The sequence below is a fragment of the Pseudophryne corroboree genome, chromosome 1 (assembly GCF_028390025.1).
Source record: "Pseudophryne corroboree isolate aPseCor3 chromosome 1, aPseCor3.hap2, whole genome shotgun sequence".
Lineage (NCBI taxonomy): Eukaryota > Metazoa > Chordata > Amphibia > Anura > Myobatrachidae > Pseudophryne > Pseudophryne corroboree.
The window spans coordinates 39271898-39290846 of record NC_086444.1 but is presented as its reverse complement, the minus strand read 5'-3'; the positions used below and the strand labels follow the sequence as shown (position 1 = coordinate 39290846).

The 18949-nt window shown below is 47.6% G+C and overlaps 1 protein-coding gene and 1 long non-coding RNA gene across 2 annotated transcripts in view; one reads left to right on the top strand and one right to left on the bottom strand.

The window, feature by feature from the left end:
• LOC134884752 (uncharacterized) overlaps positions 1 to 18746 on the bottom strand; it is a 70954-nt gene extending 52208 nt beyond the window's left edge. Inside the window, exon 1 of the long non-coding RNA XR_010169391.1 lies at positions 18660 to 18746. This is a non-coding gene — a long non-coding RNA (uncharacterized LOC134884752). The remainder of the gene's footprint in view (positions 1 to 18659) is intronic.
• Positions 11561 to 13436, top strand: LOC135070015 (protein kinase C delta type-like). The gene has a single exon (XM_063964771.1). It carries the CDS (start codon positions 11656 to 11658, stop codon positions 13195 to 13197), a length of 1542 nt encoding a protein of 513 aa, XP_063820841.1. The 5' UTR covers positions 11561 to 11655; the 3' UTR covers positions 13198 to 13436.
• Positions 18747 to 18949: the final 203 nt, after the last annotated feature.

Sequence of the window (18949 nt, the reverse complement as noted above, 5' to 3'; positions counted from 1 at the left end):
CCCTTCTCATTCTTCTCCGTTTCCTCCTACAAGATGGACTTGCCCCAAGAGACTGTGATCCGGATTTTCCTGTTGACCATGATGTTGACCAGAGCAGTCTGTTCCGGCGAGAGTATCATGGAGGTCGAGAGAGGTTCTGGAATGGGTTCTGATGACAGAGATGGAGGCGTAGTTTTCCAAGAACAACTTAACCAACAAGTAAAGGCGAGTATCAGAAAACGATCCGATAGCATTGACCATAGAAGGAATTGTGAAGGATTGTTAGCTGAAGAAAACTGTATCTGTCGGCTCTGTAACAATGTCATTGAGGATGGGTGCATAAAGAAATGCCAATCCAGTTTTAATATCCATATGGACCGGCATCCATTGAGTGACTATCACTCCTTAGTGGGTAGTGTGTTAAAAAAAACAGATTGTTGGGTATGCTCTCAAGTACCTCAAGGTCATAGCAAATCAGGGCTAGTACCATTTCCTTTAACGTTAGGGGAGGTACTTGAGTTAAGTGGTGGGAGACCGGTGGACAGGAGATTTAATATCTCCAGCCCTCCTAGTTTGAAGCTCCACCAATACCATGTGGATAGGTCCCTATTATGTTTTAACATCTCCAATCCCCGAAAGCCGGGAAATTGGGAAGTGTCATGGAGTAATCAAACCATGACCTTTTCGCATAGAGCAGATAGAATGCCTACAGATACAGAGCTTATACGCCACATAGCCAGTAGAGGAAAATCTTTCCGGTATAGGTATACCTTAGGAAATAGGATTACGAGAGTTGGAGAGGTATCACCAGGATACTGTGCACATATCGTACAACCTGATACGTGTACTAAGCAGATGGAAGAATTAGGGTTAGGAGATTTCACATGGAAGGTGTGTAATATGGTCATGTCCTACTCCGTCCCATATGTTCTCCCCGATGATGCATATTTAATATGCGGGAGAAAGGCGTATAAGTGGCTTGCCCCAAACTCTGAAGGATTGTGTTATATTGGAAAAGTACTGCCTGAAGTGATGACTGTATCACATGACAAAATGAAAGACATACACCGCGTTGCCCAAACTCCTTATACTCACACCCATTACGAGCACATAGTTAAACGGCACCTGATAGAAAGAACAGAGCATCCGGCCTCTGACATGATCCATGAATCCACCGGGATTCAGTTTCTAATCGCGTTAGACATCACTCGCACTGCCAGAGGAGTGTTGAATTATAAATACATATCTGCGCTCGCCAATTTGTTAGATAATATCACTGAAATGTATGATGACACGTTTAGGTATACTGGAAGAGAACTTCAAGCTTATAAAACAGAACTGGTACAGCATAGAATGGTTCTTAATTACCTCACAGCAGTGACAGGCGGATATTGTGTCACACTAGCAACACAATACGGCGTGAAATGTTGCACATATATTACGAATAGCACCGAGGACCCGGTCGAGGTCATAGACCAAAAGATGGACGATATTCTCCAACTGAAGTGGGAATTTCGCAGGAGACACAATCTCACTCTTGCTGCTGTAGGTAATGAGCTGACTGGTTGGGTGTCATGGTTGAACCCGCGAAATTGGTTCTCTGGTTTAGGAGACTGGGCTCAAGGAGTCATAATGGATGTTGGGAAGTTTCTCCTATGTATCTTAGGTGTTATCATAACGATTGGCTTGATATTTAGATGCGGTCAGGCTTTAATGAAGTGCAATCGTCGTACTAGGGTAATGAGTTTAAGGAGTGAGGAAACTGTAATTCCAATGGACTTGATTTATGACCCAAATGTAGAAAATAGGATTTTGGTACCTACCAGGTAAATCCTTTTCTTTGAATCCATAGGGGGCACTGGAGTACTCTTGGGATATGGACGGCTTCCACCGGAAGAAGGCACTGAATAAATTAATTTTTGAGACTACTCCTCCCCTCCATATCCTGCAGCACTTCAGTGTTTTTTACTGAGCCGAACAGGATCGATAGAGAGATTGACAAAAGGAGAATTACATATAGTCTCACAGACAACAATAAAGTTGACACAACGTAACAGACAACTAAACAGTTGACACCATAACTGATTAACCCTTGTTAAATTTAAACCAGTCGTGAAAGTGTGTTACCCTAAGAACCACTGGACTCCTAAAACAGGTAAACTGCTCTGGGTGGGCGTCCAGTGCCCCCTATGGATTCAAAGAAAAGGATTTACCTGGTAGGTACCAAAATCCTATTTTCTTTTTCATCCACTAGGGGTCACTGGAGTACTCTTGGGATGTACCAAAGTCTCCTCCGTGGCGGGAGAGCTGTTTGGCACCTGTAACACTAAACGGCCAAAGCTAGATGCTGCTGCCGCGAACGTATCAAACTTGTAAAAGCGCACAAACGTGTGCACTGACGACAAAGTAGCCGCACGGCAAAGCTGTGTCGTAGAAGCCCCACGACTCGCTGCCCATGACGTCCCCACAGAACGTGTGGAATGAGCTGTTACTGAAGTAGGTGGCTGTAACTTAGCATAAAGGTAAGCCTGACGTATAGTCAGTTTGATCCATCTGGATAAGGTCTGCTTAGAGGCTGGCCAACCCCTCTTAGCTGCGTCATAGAGAACAAACAACGTATCTGTCTTACGCACAGTAGACGTTCGGGAAACATAGATACGCAATGCGCGAACCACATCCAACGTTCCAGAGTCTCCTGTTAACACAGGAACTACTATTGGTTGATTGATGTGAAAAGACGACACTACCTTTGGTAGAAAAGCGGGATTCGTCCGAAGTTCCGCTCTGTCATCATGAAAAATTAAATACGGTGACTTGCATGACAAGGCACCCAAATCTGAAACACGCTTAGCCGAAGCTAAGGCTAAAAGAAAAATCGTTTTCCAAGTGAGAAATTTAATATCCACTTGTTGTAAGGGTTCAAAGTAATCGGACTGTAAGAAATCTAAAACCAGATTCAAGTCCCATGGTGCTGTAGGTGGAATGAAAGGAGGCTGTATCCTCTTTACACCCTGTAGAAACGTATGTATTGACTGCAACGAGGCCAATTTCCTTTGAAAATAAATTGACAACGCAGATACCTGCACCTTTAATGTGGAAAGACGTAGTCCTCCATCTAACCCCATTTGTAAAAATAACAAAAGACGGGATAATTTAAAAGACGATGTCGGAAATTTCCGAGCTTCACACCAACCTATATAAGTACGCCAAATTCTATAATAATGAGCTGCCGTAACCGGCTTCCTAGCTCGTACCATGGTTGGTATAACAGACTCAGGAATGCCCTCTTTCCTTAAGATGGCCTTTTCAACAGCCACCCCGTCAAACGCAGCCGCGCTAAATCGGGGTAAAGGAACGGACCCTGTTGTAACAGGTCCGGACGTAGTGGGAGTGGCCACGGATCGTCTGCGAGTAACCCGAGGAGATCCGAGAACCAAGCCCTCCGAGGCCAATGAGGCGCTATTAGAATGACTGTGACGAACCCTCTCTTGATCCGTTTTAGCACCAACGGGAGCAGCGGAAACGGTGGAAACAGATACACAAGGCTGTATGGCCACGTGGCTGTGAGAGCATCCACCGCCACTGCCCCTGGATCTCTTGTTCTGGACACATATCTTGACACCTGATGATTGTGGCGGGATGCCATTAGATCCACCTGAGGGTAACCCCACTTCTGGATCAACATCTGAAATACTTCTGGATTCAATGCCCACTCTCCTGGATGAAAATCCCGACGACTGAGAAAATCTGCCTCCCAGTTGTCCACTCCAGGAATGAACACTGCCGATAATATCACCTGGTGATATTCGGCCCATCTGAGGATCCGAGCTACTTCCCGCATAGCCATGCGGCTTCTCGTTCCTCCTTGTTTGTTTATATATGCGACTGCCGTCGCGTTGTCTGACTGCACCTGAACAGTCTGAAAACGAAACATGTACACCGCTTGTCTTAGAGCATTGTAAATCGCCCTGAGTTCCAGAACATTTATGGATAGCGATCTTTCGTGATCCGCCCAGAGGCCCTGGAGCCGATAACTCTGAACTACAGCTCCCCAACCTCTGAGACTTGCGTCTGTTGTCAGAATTATCCAATTCGCGACGCCGAATCGTCTCCCTGCAGATAGATTGTGTATTTTTAACCACCAGAGAAGAGACACCCTGACTTGTGGTGACAACCTCACCCTGTGGTGCAGCTGCAGATGTGATCCCGACCACTGTGCTAACACCTCCAGTTGAAACGGACGTGAGTGAAATCTTCCGAACTGAAGTGCTTCGAAAGCCGCCACCATTGTGCCTAGAAGGCGAATGCACAAATGTACTGAGACTGTGCGTGGCTTGAGCACTAATTGCACCAGATGACGAATGCCCTGTACTTTCTGTTGTGGCAGGTAAACCCTTTGTTTTACTGTATCGAGAATCATCCCTAGGAATTGAAGTCGTTGACACGGAATTAGATGTGATTTCTTTAAACTGACTATCCAACCGTGCTGAACTAGTACATTGTACGTTAGTAAGGCATGTTGGAGAAGCAATTGTTGAGACGGAGCCTTTATGAGTAGATCGTCTAAATACGGAACAATTATTACCCCTAGGGACCTGAGATGAGCTGTCATCACGGACATTACCTTGGTGAATACCCGAGGCGCTGATGAGAGGCCAAACGGTAGAGCCTGAAATTGGTAATGGTCTCGTCTTATCGCAAACCTTAAGAAACTCTGGTGAGGTGGCCAAATCGGAATGTGCAAATACGCATCCTTGAGATCTAGTGCAATCATGAATTCCTGTGGCTCTAACCCTGCAATTACTGACCTGAGAGATTCCATCTTGAATCTGTGGTAAGTGACGTAATGATTGAGACCTTTTAGGTTCAATATTGGCCTGACTGAGCCATCTGGTTTTGGTACCAGAAACAGACTGGAATAATAACCCTGCCCCTGTTCCTGCACAGGGACCGGAATTATCACTGCAGCATTCAGCAGAGACTGAATGGCAACCTGCAGAACTGCTTTCTTGTCGTCCGACACAGGCAGTCCTGTCGTGAAAAATCTTCCTGTCGGAAGATAATCGAACTCTATTTTGTAACCCTCTAATACTAAATTGCGGATCCACCCATCTGTGGACGTCTGCAGCCACGCCCCCTGAAAGCTCTGAAGGCGTGCTCCCACAATTGGAGATCCGAGATGGGCTGGGAGCCCGTCATGCCACTGGTTTGTTAGTGGTCTTGGTGTCTTGACGACGTGCATTGGATTGTCGGGCACTACGTCCCCGACCTCTTCTGCCCGGCGTGACTGCTCCTCCCTGCCCACGAAAGGGCTGAGTTCTAAAGGATTTGAACGCCGGACCAGAATATTTCCGTTTAGGTATAGTTGTAGGCGATGGAAGAAAAACAGACTTCCCTCCAGTAGCCTCAGAAATCCATTTGTCCAATTCAGGACCAAAAAGTTTCTCGCCATCATAAGGCAATGCCTCTATACCTTTTTTAACCTCCGTCTCCGCCTGCCACGAACGCAGCCAAAGTGCTCGTCGTACTGTGACTAGCGATGAGGACAGGCGAGAAGTAAGCTGACAGACGTCAGTAGAAGCTGTACATAGATATTCAGCAGCTTCCCAGATTTGATCCGCGAGAAGTATAAGATGATCATCTTGCAGAGCCGACTTGAGCTCTTTTATCCATACCATTAAAGCTTTAGTAACCCAAATGCCAACCAACCCAGGTCTTAACAGCACTCCAGTTGCTGTGTACATGGACCTTAGCCTCTGGAAACGGGTAACTCGATTTAAATCTACGAGGAATAGAAAACCGTTTGTCCGGATTTTTCCGTGACTCCAGTAACATTTTATTAAGAGATTCCGAGATAGGGAAACACATCGGAGATCTCTGTCGTTTAGTAAAGACTACCTCATCATTCGTCAGTGGCTCCTCAGTTTCCGTAAACTCCAGCGACTGACGAACTGCTCTGATGAGATTGTCAATACCTGGGCTGTCAAAGTCGTCACCTTCTGACTGTTGTTCTATTTCGCCCTCCTCGTACTCCTGTTCAGTGAGGTCTAGTATCCCAGAGACAGGAAAATTAGTAGGAAAAGGAAACTTATCTTTTCCACTCAAGGTGGACTTATGACCAGTTTGAGACTCCCCAGGTAACTCAAATGGTCTCATCTTAAACTCAGATCTTGCCGCCTCTCTTTCTTCACGAGAGGCGGCCAGTTCTGATTGTAAACCAACTAATACATCTGCAAGTAAAGCCCATGGCGGGTCCTGAGATGCCTTTACTTCTGGAATGGAAATCGTATTTATGGCTGTATTAACAACACATGCTGTACATGTGGTGGATCCATCAGGCAACACACTCTTACAGACATGACATGACAAATGTTTCTTAGATTTTGCTGGTGTCTTACTCATTATGAAGACAGACAATACAAACTCCACACAGACAGACTGCACGACTCAGTAATAACACCAAAGTTCCTGGTATATATCTAGGCAAGTGCAGTGCCTGCCAGAAATACGAAAACTGACCCCAAAATTCCTCTAGTACCACTCTTAGCCGAGATGTAAAAATAGGAAACCTGGAACAGACAGGAGAACATTTAAACATATTAAGCATTTCTTGCACTGCCAAATACTGTTAAAGTCTCCCCCCCCCCCACTCCCACGACCTCCGTGTACAGCACCGGGTCTGGGCCTGTGGAAGTTTTGCAAAGGGCCGTGTGAGCGGCCTGACTGTAGACCCCGGACAACGGAACTCCTCGGCTGCTGCGGGCGGATGGCGGAAGCAGAGAGCGTGCTGCATGGAGCCGTGGAGCGGCCCATGCACACGTGCTCCCGCCCGCCACACACAGCATAACGGCGTGTCTGTGTAGCCAAGCAGCGCTGCTGCTGCGCAGGGAGCAGCGGTCTTTTAGGATGCTGGGAGCCGGAGAGTGAGAGCGCGCCGCATGGACCGTGAAGCGGCCCATGTACACGTGCTCCGGGCAGCGGTGAGTACCCCCCCAACAGTGGAGCGGCAGCAAGCGCTGACCGCCCCAACCCAACATACCTGGACCGTGACAAAAGTCTATGACGGGGCCTTCATCCAAGCTCCGTCCAGCTTTCCTGCAGGCAGCCTGCAAGTGGAGTGAGGGAGCTCTTTACAGAGAGGTCCGACACTCACGGCTACTCAGCCGCTTCCACTGTCCCTGACCCACGCCTGTTAGAAGGGGGGAAAGGACGTGGAAATTGAAGAAAAAAAAAAAACTTAGAAAAAAATTCCAATACTTTGTGGATGAGCTCCACTATGCCTTCTAACTGTGTCGAGCACAGAAAAAACACTGAAGTGCTGCAGGATATGGAGGGGAGGAGTAGTCTCAAAAATTAATTTATTCAGTGCCTTCTTCCGGTGGAAGCCGTCCATATCCCAAGAGTACTCCAGTGACCCCTAGTGGATGAAAAAGAAACAATGATGTGATGAAAATGCGATTTCTACGGTCCGTTTCTTTCACCTGTTTTTCCGTTTTCTCCAAGGTAAAAAGACCCACTTGGACGAGGAATTTCATGAGCCGATATACAGACAACAGATGGATTAAAGAAGAAGTTTTGACAACCTGATACACAGATTTTTGATGAACTATGCCATGGATCCCCAGTTTCCCTAGAAATTTTAAAATTACGCTAGCCCAACACTTTTGTAAATCTATGGACATTGACAGCTTTTGCTCGCACCTTATGGGCAAAAGCACAAAGAAGACTGCATTCAACAGACACCAAACAAGACCTCAATCGACGAATGTACATTTACCTGACATAGAATACCACCGCATTTACCGTAATTATGTCTTTTCTTCATTTCTACAACCCTCAGGTAATGACACACATAGTCGATAGGGAATATAGGCACAGATATCAGCAATCACATATCTCCCCCATTCATGTATCATCAACTAAAATGTGCTCCCCCATTTTGTTACAACCAAAGCCGAAAAGAGCTCGGTAAAGTTTGACAGCCCATCCACAGACCCGTACCACGGGATAAGAAGGAATTCGAATGTATACTTCGCAATACCTCGAAGCTTGATTTAAAACACGTACGGCACGATGATACATGACCCCCAAGCACGGATTCATACACACATGCTTCTGCTATCTCACTAGGTCATACCCTTTTCCTACCTTCTCCTCTCCTCCCCTACCCAACCATGTAAATGTATTAACCCCTGACATATATTTTTCTCTTTTTGAAATGTTTTAGAAGGTGGCAGTTATTGTTGACTGCCAAAGGGTGGACTGTCAAAGTCAGAAAAATATCTCTATGCACACTACCATATTTGCACCTCACACAGGTCCGTGCTGCGCATGCGTACGCTCTCCCGTACGTGCGCATACTCACAGTCGCGGGCACCCGCAGGCGCACGGTATGCGTATTTACGGTAGAGTTTATGTGATCGTAGCGTGCGACTCAATCGTTACATATTTTCACTATATAATGTATTTTGTAGATCATGGTCCCTTTGATAGATTCTGAAAGTTTGGTTAATATAGAATGTTCGTGAACAGAGAAATCCCTCTTTGTTTGATACGAAGGGTCAGACAGGAGTAATACAGTGGTGTTTAGTACCCATCGGAAGAGTATTTAATTAGCAATATTCCGGTGTTGGTTTGAAGCGGATTAATCGCTCGTGCGAATAGTTATGGACATAAGAAGTTTATGAACATTTACTGTATTTGCACTTACTTATCCATGCGGCGGGAAACCCAGTTTCCCTCCCACCTGAGCTGTTGGAAATAGTCACGGCCCACCTGTATGAATCAACCTATGACCTTTTGTTATAATGCGAGGAGGAATTCCTGTGTCCAATGAACAATGAGATTGTAGGGACCATTGAATTGCATTGTGTGTGGGGCATAAATAGACAGGCCGATCACATCCAGCTCTCACTCTTCAACGGTTATCATTGCTGAAAATCGGGAGCTGGATGTCCAGAGGCGCATGCGATCGTTTCCCCTTGTGCGTAAGTGTTTCTCCGCAACTATATTGATCTTCTTGTTATTGTGGGCCAATCTCTCTCTCTCTCTCTCTTCTCCTCTTTCTCTCTTATTTTTCTTTAAATAGTAATTGTATTATATTTCCTGTGTAGTTATCTGGTTAGGTAGTCTATGTTATATTGTAGTGTATGACTTGTATTGTATTAATTCTTTTGCAAGTATAGCATTCATAATATATATATTAGACGTTGGACCCTAAGCACAGTATCTGTGTATTTCTTATAGTGTTAAGTATTCTCAGAGCGTCGGTGACGCTCAAACAGCTTTTAAGTTAACAAGGTTACACTGTGTTGCATCTACACCCTATCTCTACACTAAGGTTTTACAGCATATTTCATTGTTTATGGTTTAGATATAAAGGTTTAACATTGTGAGCGTCTGCGCCGCTCGTGATCTCCTCGTGGTCTCGAGCGTCCGCTACGCTGATAACGTAGCATTACGGTAGTCGCTCACCTATAAGTGTGCCCGATACCAACAGCGTATTCTCGTGAGCGTCTGTATCGCTCGAGCAGCCCGCTCCCGATACAGCGCCCGTTACGCTATAGTGAACCATTACGTTAGTCAGCAGCCAATAGCGTGCCTGCCTGTGATCTCTTGGCCGTGAGCGAACGTGACGCTTGAGCGTCTCGACCACGGCAAAGCGATTGTTACGCAACGAGCGTACCCTTACGGTACTTCATACGTAAATAGCGTACAGTGGCCCTCATTCCGAGTTGTTCGCTCGTTCTTTTTCATCGCATCGCAGTGAAAATCCGCTTAGTACGCATGCGCAATGTTCGCACTGCGACTGCGCCAAGTAACTTTACTATGAAGAAAGTATTTTTACTCACGGCTTTTTCTTCGCTCCGGCGATCGTAATGTGATTGACAGGAAATGGGTGTTACTGGGCGGAAACACGGCGTTTCAGGGGCGTGTGGCTGAAAACGCTACCGTTTCCGGAAAAAACGCAGGAGTGGCCGGAGAAACGGTGGGAGTGCCTGGGCGAACGCTGGGTGTGTTTGTGACGTCAACCAGGAACGACAAGCACTGAAATGATCGCACAGGCAGAGTAAGTCTGGAGCTACTCTGAAACTGCTAAGTAGTTAGTAATCGCATTATTGCGAATACATCGGTCGCAATTTTAAGAAGCTAAGATTCACTCCCAGTAGGCGGCGGCTTAGCGTGTGTAACTCTGCTAAATTCGCCTTGCGACCGATCAACTCGGAATGAGGGCCAGTGTTCTTAGACCTCATAAAGGGTTTTATATAAGATAAATATTTAGCTTTATCATCTCCATGGACGCGCCTCAGCCTGGCCGGTAACAGCAGCACACGCCGGCGACTCAGTCAGTGTCTCGCGGGATAGCGAAGGGAAATCCCCGAGACACTGATTGAGCCGCCGGCATGTGCTGAAATTAGAGCTCCTCAGCGGCCGCTGCCGGCGTGTGCTGTATAGCTCCTCGGCGGCTGCGGGAGACTGTTTCAATTTAGAAAGCAGGGGTCTTGGGGGCCCTTAATGTGTGGGAGCCCCAGGATGGCCGCCGATGTCGCCCCTCTCATAATCCGGCTCTGCTCGAGACAACCAATCAGATGCTATCATTTCTCTATTGCCTTTTAGAAAAATTATAGACAGCATCTGATTGGTTGCTATGGGCAACCTCACCAATTTTCTGTTTTAGAAGCGTTAGTAAATTTCCCCCCAAGTCATAATTCATCCTCTACCCTGAGTTATACCTTCCCAAATATCCCTCATAGACTGCAGCAGGAAAGGGTCAGTTTGACCAAAGAGGAAGTGGAAGGAAAACGCTGTCATTGTCATCTTTAGATGGTTCCCAATGACTCATTTTGTATTTATGTGCCCTCAAATTTGGCATGCCGCACCAAGTGACGGGTCTCCACATTCATGCCGGATTTCATCTCAGTACGTCCAATAACTTTAGTTGCAGCCCCTCAAACACCATGACCCCTCTCAGGAATTCCCTATGGAATAATTCCATTTTATTCTATTCAGCCTTAACATAAGGGCATCACCGTGACCTTATAATCTCTCTCTGTCAGGTAGGTGGTGCGGCAGGTAAGTCCATCTGCCCCTGAGGTGACATCCAGCTATTTACAGGAGCAAAAATGAAATTATATCTTGGCACTCCCAACCTAAAAACATATTATTCCTACATATTATATACTGTTTGTTCCCATTGTGAAGGGCAACAGAATATATTGATGCTTTATAATTAACTGATAATAATTATAATTTATTAATCTGTGTAAAAATAAGTCTGCAGACCTTATTTGGTTCAATAACAAATATAGGAAAGTAATAAGATGTGTGCGGAAGTTTTTCCTTAGTATTTACTATCACCTGACTCTACTAGGGAAAAAGAAACACAAAAATTGCCCCCAAAATTCTCATCCTAGAGCACCAAGTGTGTCAGGGACTTTTCTTACATAAAACCTGGTTATATTATAGGGACAGCAGGTAGCAGGCAGTGACACTGGACCTACAGCAGCTGCTGATGATGTCACAATGCTGCTTTGTGATGTCACCAAGCTTTGTGATGTCACTGGCTGCTGGCTCAGTGGCTCATGAACATAATTTCCATTAGTGTATCTTCACCTATTCCAGTGTGAAGCTGCTTTTCTTTGCCCTTGGCAAATTTGTTTATATTGTTTCTACAATATGGATCCAAAAAAGAGAAAGCGACCAAATAACAACGGGTCTGCTATAAAGGAGCTAGCGGCTCCTAGCAAGAGGAAGAAGGAGGAGGATATATGTGAGGAGAGAGGCGATGTTTCCAAAATTGAATTGGCAGGAGACATCCAGGTGCGTGAGGAGAACCAGTCAACTGAGATAGCATCAAAGACTCTTCAAAAGAAGAGAACAAGAGAGTCATCAGATGAGTCCCCAACTATGAGGAAGATGAGAAAGACCAGCAGTGGCAGAACTGAGGTCATGCTTAAGAGAATGGCCTCTAAAAGACCCTCAGACAGGACAGGGGACAGTGGAACGTGTAAGAAAAAGAAAGAGGAGGAACATCATGATAGTCCAGGCGAGGGACCCAGCATGCCCATCATACCCCAGGCATCAGGACGGAGGGGCATAAAGAGAACTCACATAAGTGAGGAAACTGGCAACAAAAGGAGGAGATCGGCAGATGCAAGTGGGATATCCGTAGCCAGCACCCCAGAAACTACAGCTGCGTCTCACCTTCTAGACAGTTTGACCTTCCACAGAATGCTTGGAGAGGGCGGCTTTGGGAAGGTGTTCCTAGCTTCCCATTCCATCAGCAAACAGCGTCTGGCAGTGAAAGTAATAGAAAAGAGTCAAGAAGTGAAGAGCATTAAGAAATACTCCATGTGTGTAGAGAAAGAGGTGCTGAAAATAACTGGGGAGAGTGCATTCTTCCCGCACACATATGCAGCGTTCCACACACCGGGCCATATATTCTTTGTAATGGAGTACCTGAGTGGGGGAAACCTCTTCCAATTAATACAGCGCAGAGGCCCATTTGATGTTCCTACCATCAGATTTTTTGCAGCAGAAATACTCTGTGGGCTGCAGTTCCTGCACACAAGAGGCATTGTCCACAGGGACATTAAGACAGACAATATACTTCTGGATGCAGCTGGCCATGTCAAAATCGCAGATTTTGGCCTCTCTGTGATGAATGTCCATGGTGATAAGAAAATCTCAGGACAAACTGGGACTCTGTATTACATGGCCCCAGAGATTACCTCTAACATCCCATATAACACCACGGTAGACCTCTTTTCATTCGGGGTAGTATTATTTGAAATGGCTACCGGAGTATACCCCTTTCATGCTGGCGATGATTCTGACGAGGTTATGCTGTCTATTAGGCAAGATGCTCCACGCTATCCGAGCAATCTCCATCCAGAGATTAGGGACATCCTTGAAAGACTCTTATGCAAAGACCCAGAGGAAAGGCAGAAACTCTGTAGTAACATCAAATGTCATCCATTCTTCAAGTCCATAAACTGGAAGCAACTAGAGGCCGGCAGGATAACTCCCCCATTTACCATGTATCCTACCCCAGAGACAATGGCTGAAGCTATACCGTTGGATGACCTGCTCTCACCTACAGAATCTGCAATATCTTCAGAGGATGAGCGCCTGTTCACAGGATTCTCCTTTACCAGTGACATGTGGACAACAATGACCTGCGCAAGGCAAACTACCAGCTGGTGTATCCTCCTCTAGGCAGTAGCACCACCAGCTGCCTCCTCCTCAAGGCACAAGCACCACCAGCTGCCTCCTCCTCCTGGCACAAGCACCACCAGCTGCCTCCTCATCCCGGCAGCAGCACCACCAGCTGCCTCCTGCTCCCGGTAGAAGCACCATCTGCTGCCTGCTCATCCCGGCAGTAGCACCACCAGCTGCCTCCTGCTCCCGGTAGAAGCACCACCTGCTGCCTAAATGCATATAGACCAGGTGAGGGACTTGCAGAATATTGGGGTCCCTTGACGTGGGCTGCAAGCTTAAATGTTTTGATCAAAACATGATAAAACCCCATTTTATTTGCTACACACAGATTTGCAGTATATTATTGTTAGAGCTGACAGCAAATGTCTTTCTCTTTTATATAAATATATGGCATGAATAGTGCCACACAGCTGGTACCATGTACAATATGGGTAACACCGAGTGCGGGCATATTTATTTTCTGTTATAGCACGGCATCTTACAATTAAGGCTATGACAGGCCTAGTTGGGTGCGGCTCACACGCCAGCTCTGTATAGATGTTCCCCTCTGTAGCTGGGAGTACATGTAACTGCAATGTAATGGTGTGCTGGGCATACAGTATATGTTAGATTAGGGACTAGAAGAATGTAGGGGTCCCCTGACGTGGGCTGCAACCTTATATGTTTTGATCAAAATATGACAAAATCCCCAATGTTTTAGTGGTACGTTTACACAGGTTTACAGTAGATTATTGTTAGAGCTCAAAGTAAATGTTTTTCTATCTCCTACTAATGGCAGTAACACCACACATAGTACAGCAGCTGACACACACACACACACACACACACACACACACACACACACACACACACACACACACACACACACGCACAGCAGCCTGACACACACACACACACACACACACACACACACACACACACACACACACACACATATATGCACAGTCACCTGACACCCACACACACACACAGCAGTTTACATACACACACACATAAACATATTGGCCTGACACCCACACACACACACACACACATATATATGCACAGTCACCTGACACACACACACACACACACACACACACACACACACACACACACACACACACACAGCAGTTGACATACACACACATAAACACATTGGCCTGACACCCACACACACAGCAGCTGACATATACACACGGCAGCCTGACATGCACATGGACATATGCACAGTGGCCTGACACACACACAAACAAACACACACACGCACAGCAGCCTGACACACAGGGCCGGTGCTAGGGTGTTCAGCGCCCACCTGCAAACTCTAAATTTTGCGGCCTCCTACCCACAAGCAGCCACATTGCGCTTGCGACTAGCTGCATCCAGTTAGTGGGAGTGCACACACCATACGATCGTATGGATCACGGGTGTGTGAGAGAGAGGATAGCAGGAGAGAAAGGGTGACGGGTAGAGGGTGAGAGTAAGTGGGTAACAGGAATGTCAGTGGGTGACAGGGAGAGGGTAGCTACAGTGAGAGATAGTGGGAGACGGGCACAGAGTGAAGCTAGGGAGAGGCAATGGGCAACAGTGAGAACTGGAAGGTGACGATGAGATGGTGACAAGCAGAGGGTGACAAAAGAGAATGATGGGGAGAGGGTGAGCGTCAGTGGGTGACAGGAGAGAGAGGTGATGGGGAAAGGGTGAGAATCAGTGGGTGACAGGGATAGTTCGACAGGAGAGAGAGGTGATGCAGAGAGGGGTGGGTGACAGGGAGAGGGTGACAGGAGAGAGGGTTGGATGACTGGGAGAGAGTGACAGGAAAGAGAGGTGACGTTAAGAGGGTTGGATGACAGGGAGAGGGTGGCAGGAGATAGAGGTGACAAGGAGAGGGTTGGATGACAGGGAGAGGGTGATAGGAGAGAGAGGTGATGGGGAAGGGTTGTGACGGAGAGAGTGACTGGAGAGAGAGGTGACGGGGAGAGGATGAGAGTGAGTGGGTGACAGGAGAGAGAGGTGACGGCTGTGGAGAGGCAGCAGGTGGCAGGCAGTGGAGAAACTGCATTTAACAAAAATTGAAACATTACAAGTCCGGACTTACAGTACCATGAAGACAGAGCCGGCCCTAACCAATATGATGCCCTAGGCAAGATTTTGGCAGGTGCCCCCTAGCACCGCCGCTAGTTCTGCAGGAGATGTCTGGCATGAGTCAGCTGACAGCTCGGCTAACGTTTGGCACCTTTTGTTTATGAAAATGCATTTTATTTGCATTACTATGTGACTAGGACTCACAAGCAGCTGCTGCTGATTAAAATGATATGCAGCATGCCTATATTCTGTGTGCAACTGCGACTGTATCTGCATACGAAATGCTACATTACAGTGATTTCCAGGAATACACTGCAATGTAGCATTTCGTATGCAGATACAGCCGCAGTCACACACAGAATATAGGCATTCCGCATATCATTTTAATCCGCAGAAGCTGCTGGTGCCCCTAAGCATACCAAATGCCCTAGGCATTTGCCTAGTTTGCTTATGCCTAAGGCCGGCTCTGCATGAAGAGAAACACTTCCTATGGTACAGTAAGTCACTGCCACTGCTAGGCAGTCCCTGCGGGTGACAGATTTTACTGGGGGGATGCAGCCCTGTAGTCCATAAGTAAAATCTGTCACTCCTAGTGACCTTTACACAACATATGGAGGTATTCTATTACCCACGGTCATTGATCGCGGGTAATTGTGTCTCCGGGGGGCTATTCAATTAGCCCTGATAAGGCTGTGCGAGACATGGCTTATAAGAGATTTTTTTTTCATCTACCTCGCCACAATGACTAATTAAGCAATTAATCCCCCCTCCCCACACGCTACACCACAGCTACCCTGCAGCCCACTCCCCGCACACACTACACTATCACCACCATCCATTATATGACACTTTATCCACCCCCCACCCCAGCACACACTAATATTCCACTTTATCCCCCCAACCCAGCACACAGTAACATACCAGTTTATCCCCCCAACCCCAGTGCATAGTAATATTCCACTTTATACCCCCCACCCCAGCACACAGTAACATACCAGTTTATCCCCCCCCCGACCCCTGTACACAGTAATATTTCAGTTTATCCCCCCTACCCTAGCACACAGTAACATACCAGACCCAACCTCCCCATCCCCAGTATACAGTAATATTTCACTGTATCTCCCCCCCACCCCAGCACACAGTAACATACCAGTTCTCCCCCCCCCCACCCCATTACACAGTAATATTTTACTTTTTCTCCCCCCCGACCCCAGCACATAGTAACATACCAGTCCCCCCAGCACACAGTAACATACCAGTTCTCCCCCCCCCACCCCAGTACACAGTAACATTTCACTTTATCTCCCCCCCACCCCAGCACACAGTAACATACCAGCCCCCCCCAGTACACAGTAACATACCAGTATATCCCCCCTGACCCCAGTACACAGTAACATACCAGCCCCCCCAGTACACAGTAACATACCAGTATATCCCCCCCGACCCCAGTACACAATAACATACCAGCCCCCCCAGTACACAGTAATATTTCACTTTATCTCCCCCCACCCCAGCACACAGTAACATACCAGTATATCCCTCTCCGACCCCAGTACACAGTAACATACCAGCCCCCCCAGCACACAGTCACACAGTAACATACCAGTATATCCCCCCCGACCCCAGTACACAATAACATACCAGCCCCCCCCCCCCAGTACACAGTAACATACCAGTCCCCCCCGACCCCAGTACACAGTAATATTTCACTTTATCTCCCCCCCACCCCAGCACACAGTAACATACCAGTATATCCTCCCCCGACCCCAGTATACAGTAACATTTCACTTTATCTTCCCCCCACCCCAGAACACAGTAACATACCAGCCCCCCAGTACACAGTTATATTTCACTTTATCTCCCCCCCCACCCCAGCACACAGTAACATACCAGCCCCCCAGTACACAGTTATATTTCACTATCTTCCCCCCCACCCCAGCACACAGTAACATACCAGCCCCCCAGTACAGTTATATTTCACTTTATCTCCCCACCAGCACACAGTAACATACCAGCCCCCCCCCCAGTACACAGTAACATACCAGTCCCCCCCCGACCCCAGTACACAGTAATATTTCACTTTATCTCCCCCCCACCCCAGCACACAGTAACATACCAGTATATCCTCCCCCGACCCCAGTATACAGTAACATTTCACTTTATCTTCCCCACACCCCAGAACACAGTAACATACCAGCCCCCCAGTACACAGTTATATTTCACTTTATCTTCCCCCCCACCCCAGCACACAGTAACATACCAGCCCCCCAGTACACAGTTATATTTCACTTTATCTCCCCCCCACCCCAGCACACAGTAACATACCAGCCCCCCAGTACACAGTTATATTTCACTTTATCTTCCCCCCCCCCACCCCAGAACACAGTAACATACCAGCCCCCCAGTACACAGTTATATTTCACTTTATCTCCCCCCCACCCCAGCACACAGTAACATACCAGCCCCCCAGTACACAGTTATATTTCACTTTATCTCCCCACCAGCACACAGTAACATACCAGCCCCCCCCCCCCAGTACACAGTAACATACCAGTCCCCCCCGACCCCAGTACACAGTAATATTTCACTTTATCTCCCCCCCACCCCAGCACACAGTAACATACCAGTATATCCTCCCCCGACCCCAGTATACAGTAACATTTCACTTTATCTTCCCCCCCCCACCCCAGCACACAGTAACATACCAGCCCCCCAGTACAGTTATATTTCACTTTATCTCCCCCCCCACCCCAGCACACAGTAACATACCAGCCCCCCAGTACACAGTTATATTTCACTTTATCTCCCCACCAGCACACAGTAACATACCAGTGTCCCCCCCCCACCCCAGCACACAGTAACATACCAGCCCCCCAGTACACAGTTATATTTCACTTTATCTCCCCACCAGCACACAGTAACATACCAGTGTCCCCCCACCCCAGCACACAGTAACATACCAGTGTCCCCCCCCCACCCCAGCACACAGTAACATACCAGCCCCCCAGTACAGTTATATTTCACTTTATCTCCCCACCAGCACACAGTAACATACCAGTGTCCCCCCCCCACCCCAGCACACAGTAACATACCAGCCCCCCAGTACACAGTTATATTTCACTTTATCTCCCCACCAGCACACAGTAACATACCAGTGTCCCCCCACCCCAGTACACAGTAACATACCAGTGTCCCCCCCACCACACAGTAACATACCAGTCCCCACCCCAGTACACAGTAACATACCAGTCCCCACCCCAGTACACAGTAACATACCAGTGTCACCCTTCCCCTCCCCCACCCCCCCCCCCCCCCCCACCACCACCACCACCACCTACCCCAGTACACAGTAACATACCACTTTACACACACACTAGTATGCCCTTTCTCCCTACCTGGTCTTGAATCCAGCATTGATGAGAGGGGACTCAGGGGAGGGGCGGTGCTGAAGACTGCTGTGAGAGGGGAGGGAAGAGAGGAGGTGGGGACGATGCTGCTGCCTCCCAGCTTGACATGTGCAGCGGGGAGAAGCAAGACGGACAGGGAAGGGGGAGGGCTCTGACACAGGAGGAGACCGAGGATCCTGTGTTCATGCTGCCGGCACCGCTTCTGCTGGTCACACGGTGTGACAGGTGAAGGCTGCGGCAGCTGGCACCAACACTGCGCATCAGCAAGGTACGGTAGC